Source organism: Oryza sativa, chromosome 3, assembly GCF_034140825.1.
Source record: "Oryza sativa Japonica Group chromosome 3, ASM3414082v1".
Taxonomy (NCBI): Eukaryota; Viridiplantae; Streptophyta; class Magnoliopsida; order Poales; family Poaceae; genus Oryza; species Oryza sativa.
Genome location: NC_089037.1, coordinates 32,574,138 through 32,590,750, shown reverse-complemented (window position 1 = coordinate 32,590,750; position 16,613 = coordinate 32,574,138). Strand labels below are relative to the sequence as shown.

General features: G+C 47.9%; 3 protein-coding genes and 1 long non-coding RNA gene across 6 annotated transcripts; 3 read left to right on the top strand and 1 right to left on the bottom strand.

The window, feature by feature from the left end:
- Positions 1 to 258: 258 nt before the first annotated feature.
- LOC4334214 (mitogen-activated protein kinase kinase kinase 5) lies at positions 259 to 7,393 on the top strand. The gene is made up of 12 exons (XM_015776317.2): positions 259 to 1,057; positions 1,931 to 2,581; positions 2,664 to 2,751; positions 3,075 to 3,137; positions 3,218 to 3,381; positions 3,804 to 3,879; positions 5,166 to 5,225; positions 5,865 to 5,984; positions 6,226 to 6,435; positions 6,517 to 6,596; positions 6,714 to 6,967; positions 7,049 to 7,393. The coding sequence occupies exons 1-11, from the start codon at positions 489 to 491 to the stop codon at positions 6,964 to 6,966; spliced, it is 2,334 nt and encodes a 777-aa protein (XP_015631803.1). The 5' UTR covers positions 259 to 488; the 3' UTR covers position 6,967; positions 7,049 to 7,393.
- A 384-nt stretch (positions 7,394 to 7,777) lies between these two features.
- LOC107276337 (transcription factor bHLH84) lies at positions 7,778 to 12,003 on the bottom strand. 3 transcript variants are annotated; one of them, XM_066308990.1, is made up of 6 exons: positions 10,937 to 12,003; positions 9,023 to 9,485; positions 8,793 to 8,951; positions 8,640 to 8,705; positions 8,470 to 8,535; positions 7,778 to 8,384 (listed from the first exon to the last, which is right to left on the bottom strand). In XM_066308990.1, the coding sequence occupies exons 2-6, from the start codon at positions 9,482 to 9,484 to the stop codon at positions 8,292 to 8,294; spliced, it is 846 nt and encodes a 281-aa protein (XP_066165087.1). In that variant the 5' UTR covers position 9,485; positions 10,937 to 12,003; the 3' UTR covers positions 7,778 to 8,291. The 3 variants fall into 3 exon arrangements, with proteins under 3 accessions (XP_066165087.1, XP_015631806.1, XP_015631804.1); XM_015776320.3 differs by lacking the exon at positions 10,937 to 12,003 and having other exon boundaries at positions 7,778 to 8,400; positions 9,023 to 9,532; XM_015776318.3 differs by lacking the exon at positions 10,937 to 12,003 and having other exon boundaries at positions 9,023 to 9,532.
- LOC136355835 (uncharacterized) lies at positions 8,841 to 11,135 on the top strand. Its single transcript, XR_010740325.1, has 2 exons — positions 8,841 to 8,978; positions 9,062 to 11,135. It is a non-coding gene; the product is annotated as an uncharacterized lncRNA (long non-coding RNA).
- Positions 12,004 to 13,582: 1,579 nt separating the features above from the next.
- LOC4334213 (zinc finger protein 1) lies at positions 13,583 to 14,791 on the top strand. The gene has a single exon (XM_015777827.3). The coding sequence runs from the start codon at positions 13,712 to 13,714 to the stop codon at positions 14,519 to 14,521; it is 810 nt and encodes a 269-aa protein (XP_015633313.1). The 5' UTR covers positions 13,583 to 13,711; the 3' UTR covers positions 14,522 to 14,791.
- The last annotated feature ends 1,822 nt before the right edge of the window (positions 14,792 to 16,613 follow it).

The window sequence follows — 16,613 nt, the reverse complement described above, 5'->3', positions numbered from 1 at the left end:
AACACCCAAAAGTATTTATCGCTACATCCATGTGATTACATCAGAAGTATACTAGACACAAGTGTAAACTGTTAGTATTATTACTCTTGGAAAAAGACCTTGACACAAGCGGAAGGAAAGAGCGAAGCAAAATCCCCAAAAGAAAAAACGAAACGGAACGGAAAGGGAGCCGTGTGCAGTGTACTTGATGTGCATCGGAGACATTGACTTTGCTGGACTTCTTCCTCAAAGCCGCGTGCCCCCCCTCGCCGATAGACCAAACCCCGGGAAAGAAAGAGCGGAAGAAAAAAAAAACATCAACAGCAAAACCGACTCCCGAGAAGCGGAGAGGGAAAAAAAAATTCGCCCAAATGGCGGGGGTCGTCGTCGTCGTCTTCGTCTCCGATCCCCCTCTCCTCATCCGCCTCCACCCCTCACATCGCCATTGCCACTGTGATCACTAGGGTTTCGCGCTGCTCCTCCAGGTAAGGATTCGCTCGCCTTCGCCGATGCGGTGGTGGAAGCGCTCGGTCTCCCCTTCCCCGTCCCCGTCCTCTTCGTCCGCGTCCGCGTCCACGCCCGCGTCCCCGGCGCGGGCCTCGACCTCCCGCGTTGGCGGCGGTGTCCCCAGCCGCCGCCGGGATGTGGTGGGGTTTGGTTGGGGTGGGGGGAGTGATCCGCAGCCGCGGTTGACCAGGCAGAGGCGGCTGCGGCACGTCGACGACATCGAGGTCGGGGTCTCGGCGCTCGGGCTGGATTCCTCCCCCTCGCCCGCCGCGCCCTCGTCGTGCCCCTCCAGTAGGGATTCGGTGGGGTTCGGCCTCCTGACCGCGAGCTCCACGCCGATCTCGAGGACCGCGAGTAACATGGAGGTGGCGCCGCCGAGGTCGTCGTCGTCTCCCGTGCTGCTGCCGCACCCGCTGCCCCTGCCCGATGAGGGGGACTCGCCCTGCCGCGGCTCCGGGAGATCCCTCCCGTCGCCCAAGCTATTCGAAGGAGACTGCAACGGGTCGGCCGTGGAGTCGAACTTGCTCGGGGTTTCCGAGATCGGGAGCGACAGAGCATCGTTGTTTCCGAGGTGATGATTTTCAAGTGTTTATTACTTCAGAGTTTTTCAAGTGTTATTACTTTAGATTCTTCCTTGCGTAGCTGACCAAGTACGAACTCTGCCAAGTTAATTAGTTCTTGCTATTGAATCATCAAAAGGATAGTGTGTTAGGCTGTTAGCTAGTTAGCTATGATGTCCGCTCGCACTGATTTAGCATTTCTGAGCCAAATTGGGATTGCTGCTTTGCCAGCCATCTAAGAAGGTATAACACTGTTCATTCATGCCGCAGTAGCAGTGGCATTTGAACACTTAAGATGGCAGAATCTTTGTTGTGGATGAGAATAATTTAAGCAAATTGTGAAATAAAAATGCCCAGGGATTCAGAGACCAAGGAGGATATTCTTTGCCACTGTTACAGGGTTTTGACTAAATAGAGTTAAAAGGGTTTAGGACTTCTGCTGTACTTCATAGGGTCCAGCTGGATAACACTTTACTAAGTTAATTTTGCTTTTCTATGAACTTAATAGCTAGTAGGAGGATACTAGGATTTTGACAATAACAAAGTCAGTGTAACTTGATTTGGTTGAACTGGATTTACATGAAGTTGCTAAGATAAAGCAAAAATAAAGATTCAACAAGCCTGTGAATTGTTACAAAAACATTGTGCACATATCTCATACCAATAGCAATGTTACATTGATACTGGAGATAATGAAAAAAAACATTCCAATAGTGCATCTCTATGCTTTTCAACTTTCCCTATGCTTCCTTTTGAATTATCTGTAAGCTCCATTACACACTGATTAGATTATTCCATGTTCAGAAAACGTTTCATGTTCCCTGGAAACGTGGTGCAGTTCTGTATTACTAGTGATTCTGATGATTTTATGTTTCTGAATATAGAGTGATGGCTAAAACGGTGCAAAAAAACCCTGAGCATGGTGACTTGCGATCAAATGGCACAAATGGGATTAACTGTGGACAACGGAGGAAGGCATTTAAAGAGAAATTACAGGATAAGAGCTCAGCTGAAACATTGACATTCAGATTGAACATACCCGCTAAAAGTGCTCCAAGCAGTGGATTTTCAAGCCCTGTACAGAGTCCTCGAAGACTGAGTAGTGTAGACTTTTTGTCCACTGCAACATCCACCCAAGGTGCCAATTTATCGTCAGCACAGTCAGTCTGGTCTCCTGATCTATATGGATCTTCACCTCGTTGTGCGTCACCTGAAAAAATTATGGGTAGTCAGGAGCGATCTCCTCGCTCCAGTCCATTGAGAAGCCCTGTTCTAAGATCAAAAAACCCAAGTGCACCTCCTTCACCAATGCATCCAAAGTTGTTCCCGGAGAACCATGTTTCTCGTCCTGAGGGCAATGGGAGTGTAAATTTCCATCCATTACCCCTCCCACCCGCCTCTGTAAGCCCAAAGCAGACGAATTTTAGTCACCAGCCAGTTCCAAAAGTTGATGCACCCTCAATGGCTGGTCAGTGGCAAAAAGGAAAGCTCATTGGCAGTGGAACATTTGGATGTGTATATGAGGCCGCCAATAGGTATGCAAATGCATTTTATATAGCATTATGTTTGCTGGATCATCTTAAAGTTTGAACATTTCATCTGGCATCTAACGTACAGACACACTGGAGCTCTGTGTGCCATGAAAGAGGTCAACATAATTCCCGATGATGCTAAATCAGCTGAGTCTCTCAAGCAATTGGAGCAGGTTTGGCCTTGTGTTATTAGTATCAGTTTGTAAGAACATAGATGATGGATGATGTTTATTCTGCAGTGATGGTATTATCAAATACTATTCTCTGATGTGTCTGTTTCCCACAACAGAATACCTTTTCTCTTACTTTGAGGATTAAATATTATTATTACTATCCTCAAGTACATATTAGTTTCTAGCATGCATATCACTTTTTTGAACTTGGTCGTATAATGTTATTGTAACTCTGCTTGAGTACTCTCCTCTTCTATAATTATATCTAAAGATTATGTAAGTTCTGCCCTTGCTCTTTTTGACTGGATCTCACTTTGTTTCAGGAAATAAAATTTCTTAGTCAATTCAAGCATGAAAACATAGTGCAGTACTACGGCAGTGAATATGTAAGTTCTCATGTGCCAAATTGAGGTGATATTATGCGCTAGTTATTAATGTATCCAATGATCATCTGGATACTTTGCAGATTGAAGATCGATTCTACATATACCTGGAATATGTTCACCCTGGTTCAATTAATAAATATGTTAATCAACATTGTGGAGCAATGACAGAATCAGTAATCCGCAGCTTCACCCGCCATATACTTAAAGGCCTTGCCTTTTTACATAGTCAGAAGATTATGCATAGGTAACCTTTTCTCTTTTTTCTGTTTCATTTGTTTAACTAATAATGGCCATCTCACTATGTGAAAGTTTTCTTGAACTTACCTTTTGTTCAGCTCTTTTAGATGGTCTCCTTTTATTTTTTACATGTAGAGATTTCTTCATCCTATTTCTGTGCCATTTTGGTTTCTATTGTTTGTTTATGTTTTTGTGTTTTCTCAAGCTTATTTTGTATTTGTACCCACATTCATCTTATAGCTGATTCAGATCCCACTCGTGTGTGTATTTGTGCCCTTTGTCATTTCTCATGTGTTCCCCACACTCTTTTTTAGGCCCAACTTTGCGAGAAATATTTTTTTCTCAAGTTCCTTTGTTATTTAGTTTGAACTTTGGACTGCATGATGCTGAAAGAGTACACATGTAAATGAAATCATTATACTCTTGCAGAGATATCAAAGGAGCAAATTTGCTTGTTGATGTGAATGGTGTAGTCAAATTGGCTGACTTTGGAATGGCTAAGCATGTGAGTTTCTCATGTTGTCTTGATGCATCGTGTTATGCTACAATTATCCAGTAGTTGGTAATCCAGTTTGATTTGTTTGAATTAATCTTGTCATTGCTGCCTTCTAGACAATAATAATACGTCCATCCATTTTGTGGTGCAGTTAAAAAATGATTAAGCTCTGAAACAAGCAATTTATTTGCCTATGTAATTATAACCAGCACAATGACTACCATGCCATTACTATATGTGGGCATAAGCTGTTATGCATAAATGTAAACCTATACTTGGTAAAACAAACTCTCTTTTTCAGCTGCTTTAATTTGTAGGGAAACAGTTTGGTGTGACACTAAGGTCCTGTTTGGATCCCACAAATTTAAAAAATTGGACTCCATTTTGGATTCCAGTAGATTTTTGAATTGGCTAGAATATGATTCCAATTCAAATATTTATGTTTGGATGAGTGGAATTATAACAATGAATCAACTCAGAAAAAAGTGTTTGGATGTTGAGATTGGGATCATAGCCAGAATCCTACCTAGGCATTGCATTGGATGCAAAATCAAAGTAATCAAAAGAAAAAAAAAACATCAGATACCATGACACAATCCCCTTCATCTCAAGCCGTGATGTGGCTGGGGGCGATCTGATAGAGTGCTTCATACTCCTTATGGTGCTTGGCAGCAGTGGCTGGGGGCAAGAGGGTAGAGTGCCGAGGACGGAGGGAGAGTCAAACAAGGAGTGAAAAGGCTGACAGTGACCCAGGCTTTTCTGTGGCTATGGTGCTGGTGGTGGCAACGATGAATGAAAGCAAGGGAGAGCTTGGAAGCCAGGCAGAGGGACAAGTAGTGGAGGAAGGGAAGGTTGTAATGGTGGAGAAGGGGCCAGCCTGCTGAGGAGGTGAGGAGAGACAGCAGACTTGGAGACCTTACACGTTTACACCTGGGGAAGGCAACGGGGACACGGCTGGCTCGGATTCCATTTGATTTGTGTTTTTAACAAAAAAAAAAGTGTCTTATACACCTTAGACCTCTGGAATTTTAAGAGATCATGGATTCAAAGTCTAGAAGTCTAGAGGGAGTCAAACACCTCAAACACTGGAAATTAGATTCCAATTCAGCACAACGTATAGGGATCCAAACGGGGCTCATTTGAAACAGTATTGGTATTCCCTACTATTTTTTACGAGTGCTTTTCCAGATGCAACCGTTGATGAGTATATGGTTATTCTGTGAGTGGACTTTATAGTTTTTAGGTTTAACCTTGCTGCGTTTCTAATTATTTTTCCCTTTTTATCTTCTTTTCAGTTGAGTACTGCAGCTCCTAATCTTTCACTGAAGGGAACTCCATACTGGATGGCTCCTGAGGTGAGACTGCTTGTTCTTCATATAAATTTCATGGTGTATTTTTTATTAGATTTCATAAACTACAACTATTATGTCAAAACTCCCTCTGTTTTTTGATGTATGATGCGGTTGACTTTTCGACAAGCGTTTAGCCATTCGTCTTATTCAAAAATTTTGTGCCAATATGCAAAAATAGATGTCATGCTTAAAGTACTTTTAATGATAAAACAAATCACGACAAAATAAATGATAATTACGTTAATTTTTTTGAATAAGATAAATGATCAAACGTATGCCCAAAAGTCAACTGCGTTGTTCATTAAAAGCCGAAGGGAGTAGCTGATTTGTAATGTTCCCAATGGTTCCGAAATCTTAGACTCGGTTTGGAACATGGGAGTCTTCTCCAGTTCCTGTGCGAAATGAACTGTTTTCTATTAATATCCTATGAAATTCCTGTGTCCTCAAAGGACCTTGATGTTTATGGTTGTATAAAATATCTCATACTTTAGAATCACCCTCCTTAGCATCAGACATACTACTGTCTTCAGCAAAGTGGTATTTATTTAGATTAGCAGTTTCTTTTATCTTTTTTGCTATTCCGAATAGAAATGTATCGCATCAGTGTATGGTGTACTCATACTTGCACAACTTATATTGCAGGTTGTTCAGGCTACACTTGTCAAAGATGTAGGGTATGATCTTGCTGTGGATATCTGGAGCCTAGGTTGCACAATTATTGAGATGTTCACAGGAAAGCCTCCTTGGAGTGGTCTTGAAGGGGTAAACAGTTTGGAACCTTCCCTTCTTTTTGCTAGCAAATTAATGTGTTTCACGAGGTGAATTTGTATAATTAGTATAGCTCATCTTTCATTACTTGGCTTTATCTAATGAATAATGATAACCTGTCAAATCTGTTACCTTGCCTCGATCATCATTATGAGCGTTAAAAAAAGTAATATATTTCTATATCATGGTATTTGTATTCTCACTAGGATGAAATCTGATTTTCCCTATGCAACAGCCTGCTGCAATGTTTAAGGTGTTGCATAAAGATCCGTCAATTCCAGACAGTTTATCCCCGGAGGGGAAGGAATTTCTGAGATGCTGCTTCAGAAGAAATCCAGCTGAGAGACCAACAGCAAGCAAGTTGCTGGAGCATCCATTTGTCCACAATTCGAATAACTTCAACCAGCACAGTGCTTTACATTCTCCCACTGGACTTAAATCCACCGTAAGAATGCTTCTCACTCACGGGAATGCTGTACTGAGTACCAATTTTCATGCATGTGTATAACTTTTCTGGTTATGGCAGGATACCGGTCACAATGCAAGAGACAAAAAGTCCTGTAAGATTGTTTCATGCATGAGGGGGAAAAATATGATTACAACTGGGTGAGTACTTGTTGACCTTTCTCTGTTAGCGAGTTATTGCTTAATTTGTCTATGAAAGTTGCATTATGTGAGACCCTCAAGTCTTAACCCTGCCATCTCTTTCCTTTTTCCTGCCAGTGAAACAAGCAGTGCTAGATCTCCCGGTTCATTATCTAATCGGGTGGCAGTAGGCTTGACAGCCCTGCCAAATTTGGAAACTCGTAGCTTATCCCCTACGCCGATGAGTTTGAGGTCCAGTCCTGGCTCTGCGGCCCATACACCTAGTATGCACTTTTCTATCGCATACCATCAGCCTAGTCCATTGCCAAGGCCAAATGGAAAGGAAGCAATAAATTTGTTCACCTTGAAGCATGACGAGCTGCCTACCTAAGGTGCGGAAACACATCATCTGTCCATCCACCCAATCTGTTGGATGCGAGCCCATCTCTAACTTCTGATCCCTGTACTGCCAGTCATCATAATTGAACATTCGCTGGGTCTTGTAAAGTACTTGGCATGCGAAGGACATCAGCACGGTACGATCGCAATAGCTTCTGAAACCTGTAATGTTTGTTTTCAAGGAAATGATGGCGTTTCCTTTGTAAGATATTATTTAGGGTTAGCTGTAGGTTAAACTAATGGCCCTGATTGTTGCCAACAGGTAGGACACTAGGGTTGTAGTTGTAGCTTGTGTTGTTTTTGCTATTGTGTAACCACACCACGATGTAATCATTGTTGATTTTTTGAGGCCCAGTAATAATGATAAAGAGTTGGCAAAAGGGGATCGACATGTGCACGTTCTCTTTTGTATTTTTGAAGTTCTTTTTGGCATTAGATTTTTGCACGTTTGATCTCAGCCTCACGTGCTCCATGCTGATCCGTGCAGTACACAGCATAATCTTTGTATCTGAAAGCTACAGGGTAACTGCTGATATAGTGACATTGACATATGCTAAAGTTAACAGTGTTGTTGGAGGAGATGTGATGTTGGTGGTGGTCGAGGAGTGCCAATTCAGCGTCAATACATTATCAAAGCTCTATTATAGGCTTCACCTTGTAGCAAACAGGGGGGAAAATCCGCTATCATGGTGCAAAATTATCCTTTTTTTTTTCCTTACATTAGAGGCAAAGGTGATGCAGAGTTTGAAGTTGCAACTTTGCAATAGAACTACAGGGGCTAGACTACAATGGAACACAAACTGTGCTAGGAAACATCATGGTTACAATGTCTGGTAGGATCTTGATTTCTACTTTTTCTAGGTGTGTACAGCTCCATTTAATTTTGCATCCCTTGGGTACATCAATACATGGATGCAACTGTGCTGCCAATGATCAGTTGCATTGGAAATTCGTACAAGAATAAGTTTGGTGTAACCATCAACTGAATAATCACGAAGGCCATGCGCATTGACTTCCTGTATTTGTGTGAGCTTTGCTTCTTGTCTCGAAATAAATTGGCTACAGCATTGGTTAGTTGCTATAGCATGGAAGCAAGGGCCTCAGCTTTGAGAACATGTCACACCAGAATTCCGGTAGTTTTTTTATAGGATCTGATCATTCATGTTTGAAGATGAGACTTTGGCAGATGGCAACCCTTACGTCTGTAATTTCGTCAGTGTCAAAGATTGCGTATACTTAGCCATCCACATTGCTCTCTTAGCCTTCACTCATCCTCTTTTCAACTCGTTGAGATGGTAGTAAGTTGAGTTGAGTCCATCACCGGGGAGGGGAAATATTCAGATCAATTCCCAAGTCCATGCCATTGTAAACAATCGGTGCGTACATCCACAGCTCATCAGAGCTAAGCATCTGATCATGACAAACTCTGTGATAAGACAAGGACCACAATTAACAACGCATAGCTAGAGCAGAGATGTTACATTTGGACTTCTACCTTGATCTGTAGCTGCAAGAACTTCACGTAATGGACGGCCTCCTCAAGCATTGTGCTGATATCCACCTGCAAACATATTTGAGAACAGCCATGAAGTAACAGGTCAAATGCTGCTAGAAACTTATCTCATTTTCTCTAGAAATGAGCATATATTATGTTCGATTCTTTACTTTGGTTCCATTAGGTACCAGCTTCTGCAAAATCCGGAGCCTCCCATTGATCCTCTCTCTTCTTCTCTGCATTACATGGAACAAAACTCTGAACCAATACTTCCAACATGCAAGATTGAATCACCTGCAAGGCTCCAGAAATGCTGGGCTTACCCTTGCATAGAGGCTCTGGGCAATGGTCGCCGACCTCCGGCGAGCCGGAACCTTCCCGTTTCCGCCGCCGGCGACACGATCCACCTTGCGGCGGTTCACTTGGGAGCAATTGGACTCGTTGTCGGAGCAGCTGCCGCTCTGCATACTCTCCTGATTCCGCTGCATAATCACGTGCAAATTACAACGGTAGATCTTCTCAATTGGCCATGAATTTTTGCGCTGTTTCGTACCTTATCTGAAACTCGAGCTTTCTTCTTCTGCCGTCCAAGATCTCCTCCATGGCCGGCCTGAGTCCTCCGCTTCGCCTGCGGCGCCGCGTCACGGAGTACTACTCCGGCGCCGTCATTGTCGCCGACGAGGAGGTTGAGGCCGATGGGCACGTCGGGCTCGCCGACGTAGTAGCAGCGCTCGCCGATGTAGCTGCCTTCGCCGGTGCCGGAGCTGCCGCTGCCGCTGCCGCCGCCGCCGTCCCCACTGAGAGGCGGCGGCCAGTAGCACGTGCCACGGTCAGGTTGCCAATGCACGGAGCTGCACGCTCCAATGCCACCTAGTGCATGGTGCTCGCCGTGATCAAGCTGGCCGTTCTGGCAAGGGTACGGCGCGGTGAAGAACTGCACCGCGATCTCCGACTTCTCTTCCGGCGCCGGCGTCCACTGCACCTGACCTGGTTGCTGCAGTTCGTCTTGTGACATTCTGCAATGCAGAGAAAACAATGGAGCTTTCTTTGATCTTGGAAACATGAAGCAAATGAACAGTGGATATGCTTTAGTATTTGTATGGTTGCTATGATCAAATTAGCATTTTCTGATACAGCTCAGGTAGCTACGTGTGCTAGCTTGGGAGTGGCACGTCTGAATGCTCACTGAATGGTACAAAAATCCAGCTTCCAGTTACATCTGAAAGAACAATGATATATAGATTTGTACATGATGAGAAAGATACGCGGGAATGCAAATTGGCTCTGATTAAGGAATGGTTCAGACAGTGTGAGAGCAACGAACTCGTGTGTGCCTGATCATCCAATAATTCTGCCAGTCTGAAGAACAAGTATTCCCTACATTGCAAACAAAATTTGGTCGGAGTAATTAACGAACGATCAGATCGTGGAGGGAAGTAATCGTCTTTCAGTTAAGTACTAAACTGCAAGAAGGGAATTGGGACAGTTGCATTGCATGGTTGATTCTAATACATCATTAGATACAGACTGGAGCCACAAGAAAGAAAAACTAGCTAGGCTGTATGTATTGCCATTAACTACACTGCAATGTTGGTGCTGTAATGTTGTATTGCATTTTTTTTTTCTCGTCACTTATTTTTCATTCTGGAAATAGTAGCTAGCAAGTGTTTTTCAGACATCATGGCTAAATTCATTCGACTAGCTGTACTTGTAGGTGTGTGCTAGTAGTACATACATAGCTGTGAGCGTTGGCAGCACGTCCACATGTTGACAGTCTTGCAAGCTGCAGCTAGAGCTGGAGACTGTAGCTGTCACAATACTCTTCTCCCCGCAGTTTTCAATGGCACCCGATACGGCAAGCAATATCAGTCACATGTAACTAGCTAGAAAATGTTACTACACCGGCCAGACAACTGTATGCCTAACCAGCTAGACCAGCAAGTTTAATCAATTCAACTAGCTGGCGACACGTGTATGCTTTCAGGCAATCAAGCAAAGGTTGCTTAAGAAGAGCACTGTAAGCGAGTTCTCGATCTGCTGTGTGGCCATGAAATAAAGTTGATGTTTTGATGGATAGAAAATATAATAGCGCTAGCATAGCCATGCTTGAAGCCTTGACATGCCTGCTGAGCTAGCTGATGAAGGTGTAACCTGGTGCTGACTGCTAAGCTTGCTTTCGCAATAATCTTTTCAGTTTGTCCTAATTAAAAAACAAGGGTACAATGCGTTTTTTCAGGGAAGCGACAGCGCGGCACCGACGAGTAACGAACCAGATTCTGTCTCATGACAGTAGCTTGGAACTAAAGAAGCCGGCGATCGGTCGATGGATGGGAAGGTTTCAGACTCTCATCAGTGTAGCCAACCAACCCCCCAAAAAACATTAACCTTTCCCTGTTTCTGTTATAGGTAGTTAGGTGCAGGTGCTTTATCAATTGCTACCCCCTGCTATATAGCTCACCACACTCACCAGCCTCATGCCAACCGGGCAACCACCGCTGGCTCAGATTCGCGCCGTCGTCGTCGCCGCTCGCAACGCTCGTAACGCTACGTCGCCCACGCATCGATCGCGCACAGCACAACCGGGATGACTGATGAGCTTGTACTGGCACGGCACGGCAGTGGCACGGGCGAGGGGTGGTTGCAGGTTGGTTACTGGTTAGGCTGGCTGCTGGCCACACTGATCGAATCACGCACGCACTGATGATTATATTCCTCCTCTCTCCGGCGCCTCTCCCAGATCCAATCGACCGCCATGTGTGGTTAGGCGAGCCGCCCGCCTGCCCAATCGCGTACTCCTACGTACTTGCGTAGGTGTACGTACGTAAGCGCGCGACTGCGTCGGCGAAAGCTAGTTAAGCACAAGAAACACGTGGTGGGAGAGGGAGGAATTAACGGCGAGAGGTGAGCGCGCGGTGCGCCCACCCCACGCCGCGCGTATCGTATCAATCCCGGGGCGGGGGCACAAGCGAGAGACGGGGACGTCTCGCTTGCCCCGCCTCGCGCGGGGGACGGACGCGACGCGACGCAACGCACGGCATGCGCCCGGTTGATACATACACATCTCGCGCTGAAATCTTTTGCTCGCCTCTGTGGAAAAGTCCATGACTCCACGGCCGCCTGCACGGACGGAGCCGACGAGAGGGGAGGCGACCACGCGACCGATCGACCCAGGAGGAGATGGAGATGATCGCGTTGCTTCGTGTGATCCGACGTGTGGGGTGGCGTCTGCCGCGGTTTTTTGGGGTGCCACTCGGCCCGTGGGCAAAAAAACGCCCAGTAGTTATCCTGCAAGTGTACTGTGTGTGTGAGTGTTTTATCTAGAGAAGCGACGTGTTAGGTGCGGCCGGTCTCAACGTGCGTGACGTATCCGGTGGGATGAGAGCTTGCGTACGTTGCATCATGCATATAGCAAGTGTGTAATAGGATATGGCCCGGTAGTAATGTAGTGTAGTGTAGCGTGGGATGTGTGCCTCCATGCACAACAACAATTATATGATATATATAGCAGTCTGTTAGCTTATTATGTATGCAATGCCCAACAATACGATGATTGCGGCACGGTGGGCTAGTGGCAACTATAGAGCAAGTGGTGCCACTCCAACACAGCCATGTTGTCTATTTACTGACACAAGGGCCCATGCATCAAAATGGAATCAGAACCACATAACTGTTGTGGCATCAACAGTGTGTCCACAAACTGCCCCGAAAGAAAAGAAAAAGAAAATGTGTCCACACACAGTTAGCGACGGATAGAGCGGTGCCACTAGTGCTAGTGGCGCTCTAACTTATAACTGAGTGCATCAACGTTAAACGATGCGACAGTGACCTACCTAATCGGACCAGGTATAGCTGCTGGGTGCAGAAGATCCCGGCTGCCGATGGCAACCTCAGCGGCTGAGCCGACGGAAACTCACAGTCGATCAGTTATTTTTATTTGACCCCAAAAGGAGACCAGCCTGTTGGAATCTTCCATGAACGCACCACTTCCGGCCCAACTCCATTTGCCATTTTGCCTGGTTTGGGTCTGACTTGCTATCGGGTCGGAGCAATCGTGGATCGGAGCCGGAACCGTCTAGCTAGTGATCAGCACGAGGGCGATGACCACTTCGGCTGTGTCATTAGGCATGTGCTAATTAATAGCCCGCGGGGTTGAACCACTATTATCCATTTGACCCTCTGTCTTTTTCACACTATCACTCACGGTTTCTTCCTCTTTTATTCTCAGAAGTGTGGTAAACTTTGAAGCAACTACTCCTATACCTATATAGAGCCTTTCTCCACGCGTTGATAATTTTGGCCATTCCTAATCTGCAAACAGATCATCTACTCGCAGGAAGTAACCTAATATAGTAGGATAATACAAGTATATAGTCTTGCTCATCATCTCATCCAATCCATGCCACAAAAAAAAACTGACTGTGATGGTTTGCCAGTGTCCCGATTCAGATATTAGGTGTCAAAATCTGAACGGTTGCGTAGTTAATCTCTTAACCCAGCTCCAACTTGGCCACTCCAGTGTGCGGGCGGAAGTGTCGTTACCGGGGCGGGTACGCTTTGCACGCCAAACCCAAAGCCACCCGCAACAACCGACGACGACGACGACCGCTTCGCCACAGTCCACAGGCCACGGCGCGCGCAGCCTACTCAGTCCTCACTCTCCCCACCTCCCACGCAGCCACACTAGCTCCACTCAACTTGCGCTTCCCTTTGGCTTGCCCTCCCATCCCCGTGTCTTCCCAACCACGTTGACCACGACTTTTTCGTTGTGGCCTCGCCTCCTCCTCTTCCTCCACTCCACCACCCACCCGCCCGGCCGAACCAGCCAGCCAGCAAGCCAAGCCCACCCAATCACCCCAACCGCCTCACTCCTTCGCCGCCACTCCACCGGTCTCACGGTCGCTGCCACCCCGTCCCCACGACGACACGCCCCCACCCGTCACCCTCTCGCGCCCCGCCGCGTGCGCGCCCACGCCGCAACCACCTCGCTTGCCTTGCCCCCACCTACGACGCAACTTCCCACGTCTTCTCTTCTCTCCTCCTCCGCACACTCTCGCTCGCGCCTCACCCCTCCCCACTGCTTTAAAACTACCTCACATCTCACTCCCTCCACTCCGCACACCACACCACACCACACAGCAACCAGCCAGCTGCCACACTAGCTTGAGGCGAGCGAGCGAAGCTTAGCTAGCGGATATAACAAGTCGTCGATCTGCTTGCTGCTTTTGTGAATTGCGGTGGAAGCATGTCGAGCGCGTCGTCCATGGAAGCGCTCCACGCCGCGGTGCTCAAGGAGGAGCAGCAGCAGCACGAGGTGGAGGAGGCGACGGTCGTGACGAGCAGCAGCGCCACGAGCGGGGAGGAGGGCGGACACCTGCCGCAGGGGTGGGCGAAGCGGAAGCGGTCGCGCCGCCAGCGATCGGAGGAGGAGAACCTCGCGCTCTGCCTCCTCATGCTCGCCCGCGGCGGCCACCACCGCGTCCAGGCGCCGCCTCCGCTCTCGGCTTCGGCGCCCCCGCCGGCAGGTGCGGAGTTCAAGTGCTCCGTCTGCGGCAAGTCCTTCAGCTCCTACCAGGCGCTCGGCGGCCACAAGACGAGCCACCGGGTCAAGCTGCCGACTCCGCCCGCAGCTCCCGTCTTGGCTCCCGCCCCCGTCGCCGCCTTGCTGCCTTCCGCCGAGGACCGCGAGCCAGCCACGTCATCCACCGCCGCGTCCTCCGACGGCATGACCAACAGAGTCCACAGGTGTTCCATCTGCCAGAAGGAGTTCCCCACCGGGCAGGCGCTCGGCGGGCACAAGAGGAAGCACTACGACGGTGGCGTAGGCGCCGGCGCCGGCGCATCTTCAACCGAGCTCCTGGCCACGGTGGCCGCCGAGTCCGAGGTGGGAAGCTCCGGCAACGGCCAGTCCGCCACCCGGGCGTTCGACCTCAACCTCCCGGCCGTGCCGGAGTTCGTGTGGCGGCCGTGCTCCAAGGGCAAGAAGATGTGGGACGAGGAGGAGGAGGTCCAGAGCCCCCTCGCCTTCAAGAAGCCCCGGCTTCTCACCGCGTAATTCAGCAGCTGCATGGATCCGATCCGTCAGAGAGTTTTTGTCTAGGGAGTGAAATTCAGTCGAAACACACTATTCGTTGATTCGTTTTGTGCCGCTATTGTTTAATTTGTTCCTGCTTTTGTACAGAGCAAGCGAGTGATACATAGCCATACATACAGTCATACAGATATAGGTCTAGCTCTTCCTTGGTTCTTTGTAACACTGGAACTGTACCTGTATCTTTTACACTTTGTTCTTTGACAGTCATATATTGTAGACCATATTCGACCATACTTGGATTGTGTTTAGTTCAGCGTAAAGTTTGAATTTTGGTTGAAATTGAAGATGATGTGACTGAAAAGTTGTGTGTGTATGACAGGTTGATGTGATGAAAAAGAACCAAAGTTTGGATCCAAACTTTAGATCTAAACACAGCCTTGGAGATTGATTCGTGTGCAGTACTACAGTACGCTGTAACATAAACACAGATTGATTTCATGATCATATCTGCACAGAACCGAAACACCTCAGTCTCCCTTGCTTACAGACACGGTAAGAAACAGGAGCCTCTAGTTGATCAATTCACAACACAGAACAGAAGCAGAGAAGTGCACTCAACCTAACCCCCTTGTGCCAACCGCCAAGAGCTGCCAATCTAGACCGTTCTTGATCACGTATTCGGTGACGTGAAATCCGGATTAATTAACTGTTATTCCACCGTCTGATTTAGTTGGGGTCGGCCGTGGAGTGACATGTAACAGCTACCGTACCCTCCGGGGTTGGGAACGGACAAACCCCGGCTGGTTTTGCAGCTTTGGGAACGCCGATCGACGGCGCCCACTGGGGTAGTAGAGTAAGGAGAGGGAGGGAGGTGGTGGAAAGGCCGCGACAGCGACGGCGGGCGGGCGGCTGTGCGTTGATAACTTCACGCTTGCCGACCTGCCCGCGCGCGCGCGGTGGATGGATGGATGGATGGAACCGATCGCTTTCGACGAACAGCCGCCCGGGCGCACCGCGGCCGCCCGCATGGTTGGAATGGAACGGAAATATACGGAATGGATGAGGGCCGAGTTGGGCTTTCCGCCTCGTGCTGCCCCGATGCTTCTTCCGCTTGGCTGGCTTTGCTTGCCCGCGTACGAGGCGCGCGTTGAAGCGTCGACGGGGTTGGGCAGACGCGATGTACGTATCTACGCGGGGCATGTTTCACATGGCGTGGCGCGGGTTTCGTGCGAGACCCGGCGGTGCACACGTCTTCCGGGGGATTCGGGGTGTGCTCGTTCTAGACGTGATCTTGAGCTGACGACACGGTGATGGCATATGCTACTCCTACCCTTTTTTCTTTTAACAGGAAGTTGCTGCTGCCACGACGGGACGGAATTGGTGCGATACTAGAAGCATGTTTGGATGTTTCGTTCTACTTTTACCCATTCAAGGGGCGACGCATCCGTTTCCTTTCTCGGCTGAGCCAAGTCCAACACTCAAACCCGCTGCAACGCCTGCCTTCCTGGACGTTGCACTGCCAGTGCAGTGAGTTTTGTTTTTGCGACGGCTGGTGATCACATTCACATAGGCCGCGGCTCTTTGCAATTCCTTCCGTACGTGGCCTTGCTCCGGTTCCTCCTCTGTGCGCCGCGCGAGATCTCCTCGGGCGGCTGCTGCCATCTCACGCCCGGCGCCGCGGCGACCCCGCGATTTCTCGCCTGGCCACGCTTTCACTTCCACAGTTTCTCTCACCCACGCGGCTTCTTGCTCGGCCTGGACTCCAAACTCCAAGCCTAGGTGCGTTCCTTCGAAAATTGCATGGGCCGTGGCAAAATTCCATTCAGTTGTCGAGTCCAGATTGACTCGCCTTGTTGGAGTGCCTAACTGCCACTTAATTCCCAATCTTCTCGGAAGTCAGGCACATGTTCCGTAGGGCTTTGACAAGGCGGCAGGATACACGAAATGGGCCAATGGTGATTATTATATGGGTATATTTTCCGGAGAGAAGACTAATTTGGTGGTACACGAAGTAGTACTCTTTGTATCATCTTCTTTTAACACGCAACAGCTTTGCGCATCAATATATTAGAAAAGAGCAAACAATCTATAGCTGACCATACAGCATAAACTG